The 23,044-nt window shown below is 43.3% G+C and overlaps 1 protein-coding gene across 1 annotated transcript in view; it reads left to right on the plus strand.

The window, feature by feature from the left end:
- DPH2 (diphthamide biosynthesis 2) overlaps positions 1-12,308 on the plus strand; it is a 113,192-nt gene extending 100,884 nt beyond the window's left edge. The window contains exons 5-7 of the mRNA XM_086953162.1: positions 1,465-2,154; positions 10,943-11,122; positions 11,882-12,308. Of these exons, the coding sequence (XP_086809288.1) occupies positions 1,465-2,154; positions 10,943-11,122; positions 11,882-12,006 (995 nt within the window). The 3' untranslated portion in view covers positions 12,007-12,308. The remainder of the gene's footprint in view (positions 1-1,464; positions 2,155-10,942; positions 11,123-11,881) is intronic.
- Positions 12,309-23,044: the final 10,736 nt, after the last annotated feature.

Consider the following 23,044-nt stretch of genomic DNA (forward strand, 5'->3'; position numbering starts at 1 on the left):
AGAGTGCTTGAAGTGAATTTGTCCGCTCCTAGTGGTTGTATGAATAACACAACTGTACTTCAGATTTCCTATGGACCATCTCTAATTAAAAATGTAATTTTGTTTCGAATAGCAGAGCTCGTTTATGGACCCTGAAGTAGGTACATATGGTAGGGTCAAAAATAAAAAAAAGACTTTACAAAGAATTCCCACAAATCTCTTGTGTGCCAGACAATGCAGGTGTTTCATTTCACAGGTTCTCCTGGTTAGATTTGGGTAGAGGAAAGTCAGACATCCACCAACAGACAGTAACCCTTTAATGATGATGCAGGAACAGTTATTGCAATCCATAGGGTGCCTGTAATCACAGATGGTGCTTTGTGTCTCCCACGCCGACAAACATTGACAAAGAAGAGCAGGGGTGCGTTTTTCTGAGTTGACTGCATTTGGTTATTAGGAACACTCTAAAGGGGTCTTCCATTAGGTTGCTATTTCTGCTTAGAAGCTGAAACTCTGAGCCCCCAAATTCAGCTCCTGTAATTCCCGTAGCACCCTTTATGCCATACTCACTCGTGTGCGCACCCACAGATTATATTTCTTCTTCCCTAAAGCACAGCATTGTCCTATAGCACCCTTATGCCATACTCACTCGTGTGCACACACCAGTCATCTCTCTTCTTCACTGTAGCACAGCTTTGTCCTATAGCACCCTTACACCATACTTACTCGTGCACACACAGATTATCGGTCTTCTTCACTATAACATATTTGCACACTCTCAGAGAAACTCACCATTCAGTAGAGCAGTCCACAAATTGGAACATTATTGTGGCTCAGTACAGTGATTACTGGAAAACAAGTGAGTTATGACCTTGTTATCCGTAAAGCTTTTCTATAAAAAACGGACATACTGTCTCCAAATTGGGTTAATGACTGTTTTCAGAGAACTTCGTTTATACAGACCTCTCTGCCCCCTCCATCTCCCCCCCCCAAAGACTGGGTTGAACATCTTTTGCCAGGTGGTTCCTTTGTTATGGTGATCTGTACATTTCTTAGCTGAGAATTGTTTACATGTACTTGTAATTGTTAAATAAGGTAATCTTGTTGGTCTGTCTGTCAATGGCCATATGTCCACTGCACAGAAAAAGGAGCATGAAGGCTGTGACTGGTCACTGGGTTTGAACTATCTTCTCACCATTGAATTAGAGATTGTGTAATTAATTTAGCAATGTGTACTGTACAAGAATACTCATGTCCATTTCATCTCTGGATTGTAATATAGTACTTTTAAAATAGGGTGTGCATAATTCATTTAGCATTGTGTACTGTACAAGATCACTGATGTCCATTTCATCTCAAGATTGTAATATCGTACTTTTAAATGGGGTGTGCATCCTTCTATTTTTTGACTAGACGTAGATGTTTACTGGTATATGTTGGTAATATTGCTGCTTTTAGAAGGTTTTCTCTTTCTTGCCCTTGCAGGTGGTCTTGAATCCATATTGAGGTCTGAGTACCCGCGTGTTTCCTTCTCCAGTATCGAATCAGAAAGAGGTTCACTTTCTATCCAAAAAACAAACCTCCATCCTGTCAAGACTGATGACTCCACAGAGTGCCCAGATGCAGAGATAGTGAGGAAGTTTGGGCGCCGGTTTTCTATTGACGGCAACCTTGGACTTGAAGGATACAGTGTGTTCTATATTGGTGAAGAGAGTCTGACGCTGACGAACTTCATGATGACGTGGAACAAGTGTGCGTTCTGCACTTTCAACCCATCCAGTGGGAAGGGCCGGCGTGAGACTCTGAACATTAGCAGGGCATTGATGAAGCGTTACTATTTGATTGAGAGGGCTCGTGATGCCCAGGTTGTTGGCATTCTGGTGGGCACACTTGGCGTTGCAGATTACCTCTCGGTCATCGAGCATCTAAAGACAGTCATTCGAAGGGCTGGGAAGAAGAGCTACATCTTTGTGATGGGAAAGTTGAACGCTGCAAAGCTCGCAAACTTCCTGGAGGTGGACATCTATGTGTTAGTAGCCTGCCCCGAAAACTCTCTGCTAGATTCTAGCAACTTCTACCGACCAGTCGTGACTCCATTTGAGATGGATGTAGCATGCAACAGGGCCCGGGAGTGGACCGGAGACTACATTACAGACTACCGTGAACTTTTGCCAGGTAACACCGACTAAACCATTAAAGTTATGTTAAGAGTTGTATGTAATTCTGACATTGCCTTCTGGGTACTCTGCAGGGGGGGAGCAGTGCCAAGGACAACAGTTCATAACAGTTTTGACTGGAGTGAAAGGGCATCACAACTCAGTGGCTGTACTTGTGTTGTGCTCTGTACTAAGCATAGAGTTTTTAACTGGGTATGTTCTACTGTCAGCCAGTGGAGCAGCTTGAGGATGTAGTCTGCCTGGCATATGGTGCCCAGGTACAACATCTTGGCCAATTTATATGCTTTTACGCATATGCACCCAACTAGTGCAGCTCGTGTTGATATTTTATTAAGTGGCAATCTAAGTGTAATCTTATTGCGGTTGGTAACAGTGACTTGCGCGCAGGATGATTTCCCTATTTGAATATTTGAGCAGCTCTGTTTTAGAGGCCACTTGTCACTTTGAAAATGTTTCCCCCATGGCCACACGCGTAACATGTGTTTCAATGTGTGACTCGAGAACGATCGAAGTAAAATTCCCCTTTCAGAGGCACAGCCTGCCCTAAAACTCCAGAACCAGATCTTCCTAAAGTGTTCACCTTTATCACAGGTTTGAGGCTTAGAGCGGCTTAATAATGATTGAACAAGCAAAATTCGTCTCTAAAATTACTATGTCTTTGTGTCTTTTTTTTCTCCTCATAGTACAGGTTTTGCCCGTGGAGGGCATCAGTGCTCTTTTAAGGTAAAAAAAATATCCAGAACCATGAACACATTTCTAATAGAACTGCATAGTGGCACCAGGAAAATGTAGGTATGGCAGATGTTGGAGGAGTAGCTAAAAACAGATGAGTAAAAAAAGAAAAGCAATGGGGTGAACAATTGTAAGTAGAGCAGGAAGAGTTTCATTTTTTTGTAGAACCGTAGGAGGCTTTCTTCATACCTTAGTTCTTAAGGGACAGTTTTTCATAATTAACAGTTCTAGAGAATAATTGGTTGCAAAAAAATAATTTTGTTGCAGAAGTGAACTCTTTATTTCCAAACAAAGTGCTTTTTGGTTGCTTATGTCTCCATGATTAAATTCTATAGTAATTATGTGCATGCCCTGGGTATACCCTCAACTACGCTGGAAAAATCACTCAGATATTAACTACAACATCGGATGCAGTATCCCAAAATACAGTGCACAACACCTTCCCTTCTGATAAATAACACATCAGATCTGGTTGCACTGGTGCCTCTGGTGACCCTCTCCTCCTCCACTGAGTGTGACCTACAGGAAGAATAAAACCACTTTCTGGCCTCCTATGCAAATTCTAACTCCTGGCAGTCCCCTCCCCCCACCTCCCTCTCCCACACATCTTGCATGGCTTGGTCTCAGTTACCGGAGGACATGTACAGAAGCGTGGACCATCTCAGATACCGTTCCTAGACTTTCTGTGGACCTGCAGGTTTGTGTCCCCAAAACTCTGCCTTGCCAAACACACATCTTGTCTGTCATGGTCACTCTTATACCCCCTCACGACCAGGTTGGTCGGAGGACATGGTTGGTAATTGGATGTGGCTGAATGTACACATTTGTGACAGACCCAACAGGAAGACATTTCTGTCTCTATCAGCCAGCGCAAATCCGCTGTACTCAAGATTGATTTAGTGCACAATCTCAAACCAGCTGGGATCCCTACTTTGCAAACACCTCAGAGTATTGACCTCTACAGATAGCTCTTCTAACCAACTAGCTCACTCTTTACACAAAATGAAATCACTAGACCACAAACGTCCTGCAATTCCAGGCCAAATGTGGGTTCCCCGTCTGTCAAATAATACAGCAACACCCTTCCACAGCGTCAATTACCCAAAAGTGGATTTCATATTAGAGCTAATTCAGTCATTGTTTTTTCCTCACTTGCAATCGGTGCCGTCAGCATACTTTTCCAAGGATGCATTGGAAGTCATGAATAAGCTGTCCCCTTGCCCACCCAGTTACTACTCCAGGCAATAAAAGAGTTTTGTAGATATGGTGTCTACATCTTCCATTTCCATTTTACCTCTAAACAAAAGGGGCCTATCGTTGAGGGTCAAGGGAAGGAGGGAACAAGACATTGCACGGAAATAGACTACACTCGTAGTGAGCTCTTGTATATTGTGCTTCCTGAGTGGTGCAACATTTCTCTAGACAGGCAGATGTAACTACTGTTTCCTATCCATATGCATGTCTATTGGATATTGCAAAGTAGAGAGAATGAAGCAGAATGAGGGAGTATGCTGGGAGCAGTGAGAACAGGCTTAAAGACTCCATATTCATAGTGACCAGGTGTTGCGTTGGATTACACTACTGTGAGGAAGCCAAAGTACCTTGATCCTTATGAAGTGCTGGTAGAGCAATGCCTGTTGTCGCTAGCATTGTCGTCTCCAGGAGGCATCATATCAATCTTTTTAAGTGGAGGGTACCATGCGCTGTTACACATACCATTGTAGTCACAATTCCCCATCATGACAGGGTGGATGTCTACCAAAGGTTTATGAAATGAGCGGAACCCTTCTTGCTTTACATGGCGATGCAACCTCCATGCCTTCTGCCCTGCACATGTTAACACTCATGTATTGTACATCCGGCCGATCTTATGCAGATGTCCAGACTCACGGTGGAGGGGTAAGGATAAATTAAAAGAGTAGATGTTAATCGATCATATTTTTCAAAATTGTGCAAATTAAACTACAAGTGAGCAGACATTTATTTTGTGATATATTCAGTAAGTTTGCTATTATTCGCTCAGTTCCTATCCAATTTCCACATACATGTTATTGTTTACTCTTAGTTATTTGGATTTGCTCATTCTGCAAAGGATTATAATGAAACCTTAATTGCTTATTTTTTTTGATGTCTGATGTACTGGGTCACAATCTCGTGATGATCCAGGATATTTTATATCTTGGCAGTGAAAGAGTTGATAAGTTTTGAAGCTTGCACTGAGATTGATGTCCCACCAAGTGATTTTTCTTGTGAGAAGGCAGATGAGTTGGGGGTGCTGATCCTGAGTGTACAGTATTCTGTTCTGGGAGTATAGTTGGACTTTTATTTGTAGGTATTATGGCCGTCCTCTTGTACTGCTCTGTGGACGATGCAAAGCGTTTGGCTGTCAATGGCCAATTCGGGAGTCAGCATCCAGCTTTTTTCCACTACCATGATCTTTTGGGAAAAACATGAAACTTTTTTTTAAATTGACCAGGGGCGCAGATTTTGGCGTAATCCTTTTCTATTCTGTAACCTCTACAATATCTTCAGCAGCATCTACAAGGGTTCATTGAGTATCATGACGTTTGAAATCCTATTGCTACCAATTGTAGAGTTTGGTGCCGGCTGGAGTAAGGGGTGGGGGGGAGACTCCTTAGCTGCATGTGCTGCATACTTTGTGGGGCTACAGTGGAATCCATAGAGCATCTGATTTGCATTTGTCCTCAACTAAGCTACAGGTGGAAAATCCACGAGGGAAGCCCTCATAATATCCCTGCGGAAACCGGACAAACCAGCACATCTATGGGCGTTGAAAGTGATACATCCTAGTTTGAACTGGGCGCGTTCGCGGATGGGGAGCCAGTGCAGGGTTTTGAGAAGAGGGGTGACGTGGTGGGACTTGGGTAAGTTAAAAACCAGCCTGGCCGCCTGATTTTGTACTAATTGAAGGCGACGCAAACTGTACGCAGGCATGCCACAATAAAGGGCATTGCCGTAGTCCAGGCGGGAAATGACCATGGCAAGAACTATAAGTTTGAGAGCTGAGTAGGAGAAGAACCGGGAGACTTTACGGATGGTGCGGAGGGAGTGAAAAGATGAGGACACCACCGAACTGACCTGGGAGAGTTGGGAATCTAGTTTGAATCCAAGGGTTTTTACAGAGGGAGATGGGGTCGGTGGAGAGCCCAAGGAGGGAGGCCAGAAGAGGGGGGGTCCAGGGGCTGGAGCAACCACCAGTCAGCACCAACTCCGTTTTATCGGGGTTGAGCTTCAGGTGGTTGTGGTTCATCCAGTCCCGGATAAAGGTCATGGTAGATTGAAAATTGACTGTAGACTGTGGGGAAAGAGATAGGGAAAAGATCAGCTGGAGGTCATCCGCGTAATTAAAGACAGAGACCTCCAGCTGTTGGAGAGCAAAGATGAGGGGGGCGATGTACAGGTTAAATAGTAGCGGGGATAGCGAGGATCCCTGAGGGTCCCCGCATTTGACCGCCTGGAAGTCTGCTGCAAAGTCTCCCAGGTGCACCGCTTGGGATCGACCGCTCAGAAAGGAGGACAGCCAGACCAGGGCAACGCCTCCGATGCCCGCCGCCCTGACACGGGATGGAGTGGTCAACCGTGTCAAAGGCGGCGGAGAGATCGAGGAGGACCAGGGCCTGGGGCTGATTGTTGTCCATGCCCTCTCTGAGGGTGTCCAAAACCGAGAGGGCCACGGACTCGGTTGAGTGAGATGGACGGAACCCTGCCTGTCTAGGGGCCAATATCTTCTTTTCCTCCACAAAAGAGCTGAGCGTCATGGTTACGTGGCGCTCTAGGACTTTCGCCAAAAATGGAAGGAAGGAGATCGGACGATAGTTGACAAGTGAGGTGGGGTCGGCTCCGGGTTTTTTTAGGATGGGTAGAATGACAGCTGTTTTGAGGGGGGGGATTACGGTGCCTTGAGATAGTGAACTGTTCAGGAGGGTAAGGGGGGGTCAAGTGCAGACCGAATAGATCTGTTTCAGGATGGGTGCAGGACAAGGATCGAGGGGGGAGCCGGACTTGATCATTGGTAAAATGGAAAGGAAAGAGTTTTCTGTAAGAGGTGGAAATGAGTCAAGACGAGCTGAGTAGGGGGGGCATAGGGGAATTGCAAAGGAGGGAGAGGGCGGAGGAATATTGGCTTTGATGATGGAGATTTTGTCGAGAAAAAAAGTGTTGAGGGAGTTTCAGAGGTGCTGGGATGCGGAAGGTTTCAAGGAAGCCCTATCGGAGTAAGCGAGATCGTGGACGATGGTAAAAATTTCCTTGGACTGATTCTCTGCGGCTAGGATTTTAGAAGAAAAATAAGCTTTCTTGGTTACTAGGATGGATTTTTTGTACTGGGTCAGAAGCGAAATATACTGCTTCCTTTTGGGGTGAGGACTTTCACACCTGCGTTATCAGAATGCATTGAAGGAAGGAACATTCAAATTGCCTGTTACTTTTTAGGTCTCACACCTAGCGATACACTGCGCAGTAGTGTTCGCGTAGCAAAAGTCCTTCTGTCCAGGTTTTCAAAATGGATCTAGGAAATGCACACGCTCGTGCGTGTTCATTTCCTATGGTCCATTTGATTGGGCTTGTAGTGCATGTTGTTTTTTGACAGAGCACGCAATAGGCCATAGGCGGTCGCGTAGCTCCGCCTATGGCCTATTGGTGTCTGTTACGCGCACCAAAGCCCATATGTTTTCCATTATCCTGCCCAGACACGGGCGCGATAATTGAAAACATATGCTTCGCACTGGGGTGCGCGCACGACTCACAGGCGTGTTTTTTTTTCTTCAATAGCTTGCGATCGCTTTCAGTGCTGCTTGTTTTTTTTGGGTGAAGAGAGAAGGTTGTTGGTTTTGCCGAGCATGGATTGCATCTCGCAGGAGTCGCCAGAATTAGGCAGGAGCAGGTTCCAGTGTCAACAGGCCGGTAGGGCTGGGGCCAAGTCAGTTGTTGTCGTCCTGTTAGCAGCTGCACGGTGGGTCTTCTTATTCTTCAACTTCTTTCTTCTTTTCTTATCGGGATCTGAGGAAGGAAGGTTCAGGGAACCCCATAATACTCAATTTAGGGGAGTTACATGTAGGGCAAGGACAGGGACCAATGGGCCCTGGCCATTAGTGCAGCCCTCTACAGCTCGGAATTATGGGGATAATACTGCGACTTGGAAACCTTCGTGAAAGAAGAAAATGCTTACATAAGATTGTTGTTGAGGTTCTCAAGGAGCTCTCCATTGGTGACCGTTGCATTAGACCTGCCACTAAAACCGATTTTGGAATACACAGAGCTAAAACCGATCTTCTGGTTGAGAATTTAGAGGATGTATGAACTTGAGGTATATAGAAAGAGTTTACATGACACACCCTGTAGTATTGAAGATCCTATGGCTGAGATACATAAAAAACACACTAGTCCACCTGGGCAGGGGTGGCTCCTCTGCTGTGGAGCATCACACCACTGCTCTCAGAGCAGGAAAAATAAAATGATGATAATGTTATGATTTTATTTTTCGTAGGTTCGGGGCCTGGTTAGGGTGGGGTGGGGCTGGTGGCACACGGGGAGGAGTGGTTTGCACACTCCAAGTGCGCATGACGGTTTGGCCAAACATCTTGTGCTGGCCAGACAGTCATGCACACTTTGCATGTTTCCCACCGGGCTGAAATGCACAGCCTGGTGGGTAACCTGCACAGGCAGGTCCCTGTCTGAGCGCCGAACCACGGTGCTCGTACCAATCACAACGCTGCATTGCAGTTTTGTGATTGGCTTTGGGGAGCTTGGGTGCTCTCTGCTTCCGAGACCCGCTGGAGAAGCGGAGATACAACGGTAGAGAGGCGGCCGCTGTGAGGAGGTAGGTGGTATTTTTTTCCTTTGTATTTTGCCACTCTCTGTAATATAGAGTTATTGGTCCTGTGCACTTGAAAAGCTGCTTTTGATAACCAAGATAGGCCAGGTGAAAAACAAGTTCTTATCCATTAAGTGGGAATATGAATTTGAGGAATATATGGATTATATTCAAACCCCTCCACAGTGGGGACCCTATACATTACGTTTTGGATAGGGACTATATCATTATCCTCCTTTACAAACAGATGACCGAAGATGGAATTTGCTTGTGCTCCATGCCCACTATGTAGCCTAGCGAATGAATCTGAAGAGTGGGTTTCTTTTTCTGCCCCTCTTATAAGAGACATAGACAGAAATGGATCAAACCACTTTGCCCTTTACTGGGGCTGAGGTAGTGCAACCTTGTTTTGAGAATAAGCAAGGTTGATACTAGAACTTGTGTTGGGTTTACAACTGCTAAACATTTGCAGGTAGCATGGCATTTAAGTAATGCCGGATTGAAATTAGAATCAAAACTGTTTAATTTAAGCAATTGCACTTTATAGATTATTTAAAAAAGTTTTTATGTTTGATTTTAATTTGTAATTTTGATAGAATTTGTGTCCTTGAGATTGTACTATGTTTTGTATTGTATTGTGTTGTAATTGCATTTATATAGCGCTTAGTACCACTGACGAGAGTTTGAATCCCTTTTTAGGCAAGCAGCACGCTACTCCGGAACCCATAAAGGATTAGTGTTGAATTAGTATAGTAAAATATTAAAGTAATTTGGGTGGTGGATAGGTTCAGTCAGTTATTCGGATTCAGAAGGATAGCGGAATGTATATGTTGATGGATGTTTTGTATCTGATCTGATGATAAAAGTTTGAACTTGACTATCGATGTGGCCCCTCCCCACCAGCACATCACTCTCCTGACAAAATTAATTGGTGTTGAGGAATCAAGCAGCCTTTCTGCTGATGATTCCACTGCTCTTCCATGTAGGCCAGTCCATCATCCTTCCTGCTTTTTACTTCCCTACTTATCCCTAAAAAGAGAAGAGACGTTCCATCAGCTTGATCCCAAAAGCATTTTAAGCTTTTAAATTGAATGCATTAATGGCTTTCGTATTGGCGGTTATCTCTCTGTTCAGTTTACGTGTACCAAGGTGAGGAAGCAGTACAGAAAAGACTCTGCCATAGTGACTCGTCTTATGTATTAAGACATGCTTCCTGAGGTTCTGCCACAACACCATTAGCAAGTGGGGTGCCTGTCATGGAGATTGGTCAAGCTGCAATGTGGGCGTCCACGCACACACTAACCAACACTATCACCTCAACAGACAGACTGCAAAAAGGGCAATTTTGCCTGCTTAGTTCTGCAAGACTTTTTGGTTTTAGTCTACCCACCAGTCGCACTGCCTTTTGGGACGTACTAATTGGGTATCAATTCTGAAGGTAAGGAATCTACAGGTAGAAGTATCCATCAGAACAAATGACTTACCTTTGGTAACGCTCTTTCTGGTAGATACTGTGTCTTACCAAAGATTCTTCCCCGCCCACCCACCACCCTGCCCACGGAGTGGACATCTGCACTTTCTAAAATGGTCCCAAGTGTCTCGGAACAGTTTCGCCTTCAATCTGTCACCATTGCTCTGTACCTCAGGGATCAGAAGAGAACGTGATAGAAACTGACTTTAGTGCTTGGGGTGGTGCCTAGGTGCAGGGCAACTCTGTCACGTCCAGGGACGCAAAGCTATTGCAAAGTCCAATGGCGCCACCTGAAAGTACGCAGGAGCAATTACTTTAGAAAATTCCAGATCCAGTCTAGCATCTATGAATATTCTAAAGGGGGGTAAGATGCAATTAGAGTATCCACCAGAATGAGTAATACAGAAAATAAGTACCTTGTTCTTCTACCTTCTCATAATCGGTCTTCATAACCCCCTTTCCCTTTTAATTCTCTGTTTCTTTTTCTTTTTTCTGTTCTCTCCCTTTTCCTTGTCCCTATTAGTCCTTTCCTATTTGTTATCTCATATCCTAAAACTATTTTGTCTTCTTAGTTCAATGCTCTGTCTATTAGCCCACCCCCTCCCCTTTTCCTCCAACCTTTAATTCCCTGGCTCATGGTTATACTTGCAAGGCTCCCTTCATTCCATTCTCTCTTTCTTAATTTGTCTTCCCTCCCATTCTCACCTTCTTGCTCTCTCGCTCTCCTCTTCCCTCACCTTCTCCCCATAGGTTCAAGCTCCCATGTGGAATTCCCAAGCGAGGATCCCTTGGATGAAGAATGGACTGATGTTTCTCTGATCACTGGTGCGCTACGCTCAGCCCGCCTCTCTCAGACTGAGGCCAATCCCTCCTGCACTGCTGTGGTCCACAGAAATGCTTCTCTGACAGTGGCTGAGGTCAGCCCAGCTGGTAAGATGCTCAGCCCATAGCTCACTTGGATTCCTCTGGTGTCTTGTTGGGTTGATAACACAATCCTTTCCGCCAGGAGATATGTACGATGTTACCTCCGTACAAAATTGCTTTGTGGTATCGCACTGAAGAAGCCCTCTCTACAATTGAATAGTGAGCTGGGCGGTGGATGATGTGTGTCTGATGCCTGTAGGAATTGTGTATATAAGTGACTGCCTCTGTCTAACCCGCAATTCCAATGAAAGAAGGTCAATGCGGGGGAGAGGGGTTCTGTGAAACCTCAGCCTCCTTCCTTCTGCACAAACCAGCAGTTCTCTATTGCAGTTCTATATTACATATAGTACTATGTTGCATTCTATTTGAATGAATTAACATAATGTTGATAATGCACATAATTGCCAGAAGTGGGGTATTACTACCTGCCTACAAAGAGTACTCTGAAGACATTATTTCCGTACTGAAAGAGATGTTTACATCCTGAATCTCGGGTCTTGCCCCCGCTGGCACTTTCACGCTATTTGTTCAATTATCGCCTGTCCTGAGAGATTTGGGCCAGTTTTGCAGAATGTGTGGCTACTGAGAAATGCACGTGTGTGTTACCCCCATTTCTCCTGGTTCCTTGTACACTGAGGTTAATATCCAACAATCAGTGTTTCCCCTGCCAGCACTCTTGTACTCGTCCTAACAATACCTGTTTTTTTGCTTTTCTGAGGCTATTTTTCGTCTCTTCCATTGGTGCCTTTGCCTCTTCTCTTCCAGCGTCCTTTTTGGACTCCCGGAGCTGGAAAGGCCTGGAGCAGAAGCTTGGGGAGACTCCTGTGACCAAGGCCGTGCAGGGACGGAGGGGCATTGCCATCGCCTACGACGATGAAGTCAGCACCTGACGCAGCTGTGCTGGGACAAATCAACAAACCTAGAGAAGATGACACCCAGCAAAGTATGAGCCATTGGAAGAGTCTGCTTCTCCTTGGAGCCGCTCAGACGTTCATGCTCCCAGCTGCACAGAGCTCAGCCTAAGATTCAGATCATTGAACTACAGGGGACATATTTCATCCTTGTTTATGCATCAACAGATCAACACATCTCTTTTCTTCTGCTTTATTTTTTATTTTTAAATAAACGCCAGCGATGGCTTGCTTCAAGAGGTGATCAATGAAAAATAAAAGGTGATTACAAAAAAAGGTAATATTTTGTTTTACAAATGGAGCATTTCAATCATTATTTTCTTTTTATAGATGTCCATATTTGTGGGGTACTCTTTCGGCCTGTGAGGAGTGCACCCCAGTTCACCGAATGGGAATGCAAGATCGCGATGGAACAGAATGTCAAAGGTCCAGTGAGTCTTCTAGAGCAGGCAGTGTGACTCCTTGAGTTAAGAAACCCTCCCTGCTGACGTCATTGTGATCTGGCAGTTACACGTTAGTGCCATCCATACTAATATAATAAAGAGAGAGCCCAAACCTTTGAGGCGGGTAATCTCAGGAACCACAGCACCAATCACAACACCCAATACAGCGTTGGAAAGGGCAGATGCAGCAGAAGGACATAGGCTATGCAGACGCCCACCATATACATTTAAAAAGTAAAAGAACCGTGCCAGGAAAGTAGTCCCTTGTGGGCGTGTCTGCGTTGTGCTGTGGGGGCGTGACAAATGCTGGGGGCATGTGGTATGTTCCACCCTTCGGGCTGGACTGTTCCCATGAGGCACAGGGTCAAGGCTGATTTGCATATGGCCATGTCTGAACTGGGGTGGTGTGGATTGCAAAAAAACGATGGATTTAGGCCCAGATCTCTGTACTGGGGTGAATGTATGACATTGTTCTGCATTCGGTCCATCAACTGTTGTTTTTGTATTTGTCACCCCGAGTGTAATGGGTATGCTCAGACGTGAGTCCCATGCTCTCCACACCACTGGAGTCAGAGTCAAGCTATCCTGGCTGAAGACAGCAGATAGTCAGACATTGATCCTAGGATGCTTGAGTCTGGTCCAGGAAAGACATGGCTTGGCAGATCGGCCTGGAATGTTCCCATGAGGCATAGGGTCAAGGCTGAGGTGGTGTGGAGTGCAAAAAATATATGGATTTACGTCCAGATCTCTGTATTGGGCTGAATGTATGACATTGTTCTGCTTTCTGTCCATCAACTGTTGTTTTTACATTCTGCCCTTCATGCCATGTCTGGTATTGTGTGCTGGGGGTGTGACTGGGTGCGGGGCGCGCGTTGTGTCAAATATTTCATTGTTCTTTCTTCCCAGGTTCTGTACATTCCAGCTCTGGGTGTTCACCCTGCTCCTTTTAAATACACCTGCACCCCATAATCAAAAGCCAACCTTACTCCTTAAAATACCCCAACACCCTTAAACACTAACCCATCTTAACCCTATAAATATACCCTGTACCCCAAAACCCAAACCTATACCTAAATCCTAAAAATACCCCTGTAACCCAAAAACCAAACCTACCCCAGAACCCTAAAATACCCCTGTACCCCAAAACCCAAACCTAGCCCTGAACCCTTAAAATACCCATGTACACCAAATCCCAAACCTACCCCTGAACCCTAAAAATACCCCTGTACCCCAAAAACCCAAACCTAGCCCTGAACCATAAAAATAACCCTGTACCCCAAAACCCAAACCTAGCCCTGAACCCTTAAAATACCCCTGTACCCCAAAACCCAAAACTTCCCCTGAACCCTAAAAATACCCCTATACCTCAAAACCCAAACCTAACCCTGAACCCAAAAAATATGCCTGTACCCCAAAACCTATACCCATCCCTAAACGCTAAAACTACCCCTGTACCCCATAACCCAAAACTATATCTCAACCCTTAAAATACCCAAACACCCCAAAAGATATACCTCAGTACCCCAAAACATATACCCCTATACCTATACTTTCCTTATCCAAACATTAAAAAAAACATGCTATTACCATTCATGCATTTACAACAAATTTCGTTGGCAATCTATGCGTGGTAAAAGCATATAAAATGTAATGCAATGCGTTATAATGGCATTGCGGAGTCATGGTACTTTCATAATGAAAGTGATGGTCTGCGGAAAGAAAGTTGCGGAATAATGGGTGTTTACCCTCCCCCGGTAAGTACATTGATGGCACAGCGGCCCACATCTCCGGCAACATACTCATATTGTTTCACCACCGATTTGAAAAATGCACAGGTCTCTCTCATTGATGGCCAGCACCGACATACACTTTTAGACACACCTCCCACCACAAGTTCTAGAATTGCGAACTTTAGAGCTGGGGAGCTACGTTCGAATCTCGGCATCCGGTCAACATCCTGTGATTCCAGGCAAATTGCTTTGTCTCCCCGTGCCTACCACAAATGAATGTGTTCTTCTGTAATGTAAATTGTGCTCATGCCATGTTGTCGAGTTCGCGCTATATAATATTGCAAGGAGAAATAAAGTAAGGAAACTCGAGTTCACACACTACTGAATGCGCACTCTTAAGTGCATCAGCAGTGCACTGTGAATCGGAGCGTTTCACAGGCCTGTCACAGATAAGAAGTGCTATCAAAACGAAATCCTACAAAACAATATACTACTGGCCGGTAGCAATTCATACCTGGACAACGTCGGGACGGGCTGCTAGTTAGGAAATAAAGTGATTTAGCCACCATCTTTCATAGGTGTCTCCCAGTGCTGAGTATGGCTCAAGTGCTCAGAGACCTAGCAAGTGGAGCATTGTGGGCTTCTGTATTTTAGTATGATAGTTCACAACATGGTAAACTAGCATATATCACGTTTCAAGAGACAAATACATAACATAAAAGTACATTTAAAAGCATGGTTTAAACCCGTAAATTGAGTAAAGCCAGTTACTAAAATAGATCAATTAATGCTTCACTCTTTCAAAAAATGATTGTCCCTGTTCAATTTAAAGAGTGTCAGTCCATATTAACAATTATATTCTGTTGCAAAGATAGGAAAAGTTAAATTGTATTTGCTGATCTTGAGATTTTAAGGCTGCATCTTTCAGATCACGTTCTCTTTGAGTCCCTTAAGTTCTTGGTTCACAGGTAGGGCTTACTACTTCCTTCATTGATGTTGCACTCCAGGACTGATCATTTTGGTGTACAAAGCTGACTGGATAACACTTCTCTGAGAGGGGAACAAAGTAAACTATGAAAAAAAACAGTAAGAAGAAACAACCCAAATCGGGAGTGTAAGAAAAACGTTGGAATGAAGAGCATTAGAACCACTTTGAGGAAGCAGCTTGTTGGAAAAAGCGTTATTCCGACTCAAGTATCTTTCCTACTTTTAGTGTGTATGACAATATAAAAAAAGTCCTGAAGATAAACAGCTAACTGTACGGGCTATTTTTCCAACTTGCCATGTATGATTCAATACAAAAAGCATTCTAGAAAAAACATGCTTCCCCAATGGAAATCCAGTAGTTGGGGCTCTCCCAGAATGAACTCACAAGGCCAAGACATACGGGAACGGCATCGAGGACATTGGCAGATAAAACTACAGATTACGGTATCCTCACTGACGTGGTCCGGATGCTGCTCTCTCTCTGTTTTCTTTTTGTTGTCGACATTCTGCCTCCTTCATGAAGATTTATTGGAATACAATCTGTGAAATCTGTCAAAGAATTAGAGTATAAAAACATCATGCAGTCTCTCTAGATTGATCACAGAGTGAGTAACCTTCCATGGCAACAAGATTCCTTAATAAACATGGGAGTCACACATTTCTCAAAATATGTGTTCTTCATCATGGCAGTGGGTGATGCAGCCTTTCATTTAGGAGATGGAATAAATAATACTGGTGTTACTGTAACATGGAAGGCTGGATTAATTTTCCCAGAAGTTGCGGGTTTCAAACAAAGAGTAACAAGATTAATTATTTTGGAAATTTGGATATGATATGTATTATTTTGCACTTATTCGAAGGATGAATCGAGATAGGTAGGCGAGCTGAGGAAACGCCTATGATGTGTTCCCTTTACAAGATATTGTTGATCTTCAATGCCTGTTTGATTGTTTGCTTTGCCTTTGTTAAGCCTTCTGCAGATTAGACAAATTGTTGTGTTTCTTTTAGGATGTTGAAAATGTCTTGTACTGTTGGAACAGAGGATTCTATGCAAGGTGGTACTACTGGATAAGTACGAGGATGGATTCCTTAGCAAGAAAAGGAAAAGCTAAATCTAGTAGAGGAATGTTTCTCCTTATTAGAAGCATATTTTGAAGGCAGGATTTCAAATTATCATGAGTGTCAGTTACAAAACAAGATAGATATTCCTCTAACAACTAATTGTTCCTCTCCATTTGTATGTTAGTCTGCGGATGAAACCCAGACCACATTGCTTCTTGATTATCTACTTTTGTATATGATGTAGCCCAAACTTTTGGTACAAATTGTTGATCTCGATCAGATGGGGAGGCCATGAAAACAGAAGATGTCATGTAGAAATGCAACAGCTATTTGAGCTGCTGTAGGAACTTTTCAAAGTGATGAAAAAAATCAGTCATAGTATTGGGTTCAGAGGTGACCACGATTTCTGTGCCTCCTTCAAGGAGAGGAAAATCAACAATATCTAATCAAATGGTTTAGCAGGTAATAAAGATTTTGTATTGGGCTGACTTCTATTGATTATCACCTTTGGCTTGAGCACATACTTCACAAGACTGTGTATATTTTTGAACATCTTGTGTAGGCTATCTCAGCATCTTTATTCCCTTTATGGCCTGCCTTTAGTTTATTGTGACAAGATTTCAAAATGGATAATTGAAGTTAGCATAAACAATTAGTTTTGGAAAAACAATAATCCATTTTGATACTTTAATTTAGTTGGGATCAGATTTTTAATCCAATGTTAGTCCCTAGGACTTTTGGTTCTGCTTTGAACGTGATCAAGGAAGTAGTGATTTATATCTATGGCCAAAAAGACCTTAAACGTTTTCCTTTCAGTAAAAGTAAAATCCTTTCACAAAACTATTGTGATTAATAGTCGGCAAGTGCATATTGAGAACCAGGTATATATGTGATTAGGAAGTTATACTGTTGCAGAAAAATGTAATCATGCTCGTTTATTGTTTCTGCATTTTGCCTGCTGTAAAACATGGACATTTCTATCATCAGTTCTGACAATATCAACAAAGTTCTGCTCCAGAATTGTTTGGGGGAGTAATAGGCAACTTATGTTACTCATTTTGTGAATCTTGTCTTGGTAAAATTGCCCACGGGGCTCTAGCTGAACAATCTGTCTTGAGTATACAGTGTTTGGCTACGTTAGGATGCACCAGATCAGGAACCTTTATAAATGCCATCCTCAGGCCTTTCCTTTCCTCAGGATATCCATCTCTGGAATAACCAGATCTGAATAGTGTTAGCTAGTTCCAAGAAACATTGTAGAGCCTATTTATCAACACTGTGCACCGATGCAAAGTCACAAAAACTGAAAAATCGGCACAGAGTGTTAATAAAATATTTACTTTCTAGTGCAAAACTGTTTTTGTGCTCAAAGGAAGCCTTTAGGGTTACACAACTAGTCTTTTGAGTTACTCTGCATCAAGGGGTGTCTCTCATGGGTGGTACACAAGTGTTCCAATGCTACCACCCGAGTTATTGACACAAAGACCTAAGAATTAAAACAATGGTAGCCCACACTTTTTTGCAAAAAATAATGCCTCTTTGAGGAAGACACTAACCAGGAGAAATCTTTTAATTTCTCTTAACATTTTCAATGTTGCATGTGTACTGTACAGCACATACACACTGTGGGAAAGGTTCTAAAGTATGTCCAGGCATAATATTTTGCACTAAAATAGCGCCTTTCCGGTTCAAACTTGTGCTAGGCAGCTTGATTGTGTGTCGGCACTGGAGAATAAAGCAGCAGTGCTATATCTTAGTAGACATGTCTCTGCAATTCTCTCTTCCCATAGCACAACTTTGGTTGCCATGCTGCATTGTGTGAATGTTTTGTAAATGTTACCCTTTGTGTTCTTGGCATTCGTTGTAGATGTTGAGTCTGAAGGAACTTTCAGTTATTGATTGATAATTTATCTGCTGATAAAACATATCCCAAATATTCAATATTTATTTTATCTAAATTACATTTCTTTGGGTGAGGTAAGAGATGGTGTTGCCGTAAACAATACACTCTTCCTTATCATGGTCTTCATGTTGCTTAGAATCCCTAAAAAAATAAATATGTAATCTAAATAGATAACCATATTGCAGAGGATCAATTTCGAACAATTTGCATCCATAAAATGGAGCACACTAGAGCATTTTAATACCCCTGAAGGACATGGCTCAATATTTAAAATGTCCAAGAAATGTATGAAAGGCTTTATACAGAGTATATGGTAGGCTCCAATGAGGTCAAATTTAGTAAAATCCTTGGAATCTCGAACAGTTTCCAAGGTAGGAGAAATTACCCGAAGCAGAGCTCCGTAGTTCACTCTTGATTTAATCCTCCATATACCAGAACAGAGTTTGGAGTTATCTTTCTTTGGGATACAAAAAAGTGATGTTCCGATTGGAGATTTTTTTGAAGGTGCTGCCAAAGCATTACCTAAAGTAATATTCTGGAATTCTTAACGAGGCTTTCTTTGAGATGGTTGTTTTACTATCTCAAAGAAAGCCTTGTTAAGAACACCAAATTACTACTTTAGGCAATGCTTTGGTAGCACCTTCGTTTTTGATTCAACCAAAAGAAAACATTACCTCTGGTTCCAAACTAGTAGCACAATCAAACTCCAGGAGGAGGTAATTTCATCTCCTTGGGTTAATTGAATGCATCATGAAATTTATGGTACTGCTCAAGAATAATTGTTAGTTAAGGTGTCACTATAGGCACAGGACACTTTTTTTGGCTTACTGAATAGTTCCGATGGGAATCCTTAGTACAATGTTGTGCACAATACTCTTAGTCAAAAAGGGACATGCTTTTGACCGAACAGACACTAAATGGGGCTTGTAACCATATTTTGCCTAGAATAACTAAGAACTGTGGCAAGCACAGCTTTTGACTCAAAGTGTTTGGAGATGACAGTTGGGTTTGTTCATGGACTAATCCAGACAATACAGCTGTTCCATCAGCTCCACTACTAGATGAGTATATTCTTTCTTCGTCAATATCTATGCAAGTGCTAGATGGTCCACAGTTAGTTAAAACAGGAAGTTGAAGGATCTTTTCTCCTATGTAAAAGGAGGCTTGAAGAAAAGTAAATCCCGAAGAGGAAGCTGTATAAACTAACAAGTTTATTTTCTTCACTCGTCTTTACCCCCGGCACTAAATCTGAGTGCTGTCATATTCCATCTGTCTTATAGAACATGTACATCAAAAAAATGTCTGATATAAACAAAGTCCCAGTTTTCTTCTTCTGCCTGGCCCTTCATTTGCTAAAGGCCTCTGAGTCACTCCTAAATGCTCATGGCCATGCAAGTTGGTATATAGACTTAACTGTCTAGGTTTTGCCTGCACAGCACTTGCGCTATATATATAATATAATATATCTATATATATCTTTAAATCACTCTGTCAGGTGTATAGAGCATCACACGAGATGGGCCCAATCCCATTACAGGAAATGTTTTCCTGGTACCTTCCGCAGAGACAGCTCCGGTCCTCTGGTGCTAGCTTACTAGCTACCACGAGATTTGAACTCACACGGATGGGGGAGGGCCTTCAATGTGGTTGGAGCTCAGCTGTGGAATGAGCTGCCACAAAGGATCAGACAGATTGACTCTTTAATTGAATTCAGAAAGAGCCTGAAAACCTGGCTCTTTCCGAAAGTCTGATCCATTTCGTTCTATCTTTCTGCTCGCTATCATGCTGAGCAGGTGTTATTATATCTGAGCGCCAGGATACCCGTAGGGTGGCAGTTGCGCTATATAAGCACAGATACAATACAATACTATACAATACAATATCTTAAAAGGGGCCTCCATCTTGACCCCTTGCTTTTCATTGGTTCCTGTGGTTGCCACTTCCTTTTCCTCCGTTTCTTTTGGCTGTAACATAATATTTCCTGTTCTTCCTCGTGTGTTTGCTCTTATCAGTGTCCCAAGGCCTAAGTACTGTTCACTTTTTTGGGGAACTTTTTTAAAAATGTTTTGTGTGCAAGCACTTACACTGTGCTTGTATTGTTTGTCTTCCGCTCTTAATGTAATCTCCTTGTGGCAGTCAAAAGTAAGCATTTTAGTGTACTTTCTCTCCAGTGTGGTCCTTGTTCTCTTTATTTTGTAACTTTATTATTACATGGGGCTTGAAACAAATTGTTCTCCAAGCCCTGTTTTCAGCCCTGAACCCCACCCTCCACAAAGTTTCCAAGTTATTCGCTTCTTTCGTTTATTACTACACAAGGTTTGGAACGCATCCTTCTCCAAGCCTCTCTTTCAGCTTTGAGTCCCGCCCTCTGCAAAGCCTCCAAGTCATTTGGTATCCCTTATTGTTAAGCTTTCGTTGACTCTTCTATGGCAAGGACAATTACAAAAGAGAGTGTATGCCACAAAACAGCCAATTTTGTCTCACTTATTGCCAAACAATGCAGTTCTACTTGCTAGGACACCTGTGGCGATGCAAAGTCTTTTAAACACATTTATTGATTTTATGGTTTCACTTGATCGTTCCACAAATTTTTCCAAGTCTCACTTCATGTCATCTGGTGTCACAAAGCGTAGCAATCGTACGTTCATATGCAAAGAGGGAAAACTGACAAATGTTGCCAAATTTCCCTATTTGGGCGTTTTGTTTGATGAAAAAGGGCCATGGGTGGCACAGCGAATTCTCAAAATATACATCCTGTCTAGAGCATCAGGAGTGACCTTGGCCTTTGCAAGGAGAATGGGGTGCAAACCACTATGACCATTACTGAAGGTCTATAATGAGAATTAGAACATTGGAATGTTGGGAGCTCCATTGCAGACAATGGAGTGCTCCCTGCTTCTACGGGCCGGTAAAGGCCCGCAAAGCAACATTCCAATGTTCTACAAAGGCTTCTCGAAGTTCGAGGGGATATATATCCCCTCGAGCTTCGAGAACCCTTTGTTTAATTTGTTAGAACATTCTGCCCTCTAGTGGCAGAATGTTCTAATAGCCTTATAGCCCTTCGTAGCAGGGCTATACCTGCTATTAAAGTCCCGCTGTTTCGTTAAAGTCCCTCGCCTTCGGCTCGGGCCTTTAACGATTCAGCGGGCCTTTAATAGCCGGTATAGCTATAAGGCTATAATATGTACCAATGGCTACATATGCAAAGGAGCAAACATTTCTGGGTTATGATGTAGTGTCTGGCCATACCCTTTTCCCTGCCCAACAGTTTTTCATGACCTCTACCATTTATCACACATTCCTAATGTTCCTTTTTGTAAAAACTGCATTCCAGCCCATTGATTCTACTTTATCTGGCCTGAGCCGGAGATTATGGCTCGAGCCGGAGAGTACGGCCCTAGACGAAGAGTGCGGTTTGGGTGGAGAGTGCGGTCTGGGTGCAGTGATTCTGCCTGACTTCAGACGTAAAAATAGGAGTCGTAAGTACCTTCTGTGAAGTAGTAAGTTTAGGATTTTGTCTCAGATTAGTTCTGTGAATCGTCCCCTCCGTAATCAGGTAAGTACTTTTTGAGTCATCAATTTTTACTGTCAAGCAAAAAAGTCAAAGAAGTGCTCTTTTACGTGGTAATGCTTTCCTATAGGGAAAGAAATATATACTGCATAAAAGTATTTGCCATCATATTTCGGGAGTCCCCTTTAGAACTTAAGGTACTGTGGGTTCAAGTAACAAGATTCACCAGCAGTTCGGGGATACCTGCCGTGGTGGGTCTCGGTTCACCTTGATATGCTAAATTACTAGCCATACTGTGGGTAAGGTGTGAACACCTTCTTCCGGGGCATGCATTGTTTCTGGCCTCAGGTAGCATGGGCTCTTGCCTGCAGGGGGTCAGAAACATGTCGGTGATGGCAGACTGGGTGATAGCAGTCAGCCAACACGCTAAGAGACTGGTAGGTTTTATGGGGACTCCTCTAAGGTGCCCTGTGGGTTCATATCCACTACTGGTACAGTATGAATTTATTAAGACAAGGAGCTTGATACAAAACACCATAGGTTTCAGTGAAGCTATCATGTAGCTAGGGAACTCGTAATGACCAGTGTCCAGTATGTATACTTAAGATTGCTTCCCTGTTGACTTCTACTATCTAACAATTGGACTCAACAGGGGCCTATCTGCTCATGCAGATATGTTCTCACATGGAATATATTGCACACTGCCGTAGGGCTACAAGGCCTGCTGTAGGGGTGACTTACTTATATTGCATGCAGTATCTGTGGTCATGGCACACAGGGTGTGTGCCACGTGGTATTTTCACATTTGCTTACATCATTTTACGCAGCCTGCATTGGCAGTCTGCGTGAGTTTAGTGGTGGTTTAGGGTGGCCCAATACATGCTGAAGGCCTTTGGGACCCTCTTTAGAACCCATGCCCATGGTACCAGAAGTACAATTTACTAGGTGCTAAAGTTCTTGTCTATTGGGATGGGTACAATTGAACAGTTACCTTGCTTTAGGGTAAGAGCACTGGTACTGGGGGCCTGGTTAGCAGGAACCGAGTGCACTTCAATCAAAATTGCATCAAAAGGTGGCGGTGACCATGTCAAAAAGGGCACATTCCTACCCTTAGGTCTACTGCTGATTGAAGTGCTTGTATGATTTTGACAAGAGGATGGAGCATTCCTGTGTGATGCACACATCACATTTATGGCTAGCAAGAAAGCTCAAAGTGCTAGCACGCCTGCACTTGTCTCTGAGACTTCTGACTTTCATGAAAAATAAAGAAATAGCAATGATTAATTAATGTTTATGAGTTTAACTTTTAACCCCTTAATTGCTGCCGTCGGCCAATGGCCGACGGCAGCACTACCTCCCCAGTGCTGCCGTCGGCCATTGG

Source organism: Lissotriton vulgaris, chromosome 1_2 (genome assembly GCF_964263255.1).
Source record: "Lissotriton vulgaris chromosome 1_2, aLisVul1.2, whole genome shotgun sequence".
Taxonomy (NCBI): domain Eukaryota; kingdom Metazoa; phylum Chordata; class Amphibia; order Caudata; family Salamandridae; genus Lissotriton; species Lissotriton vulgaris.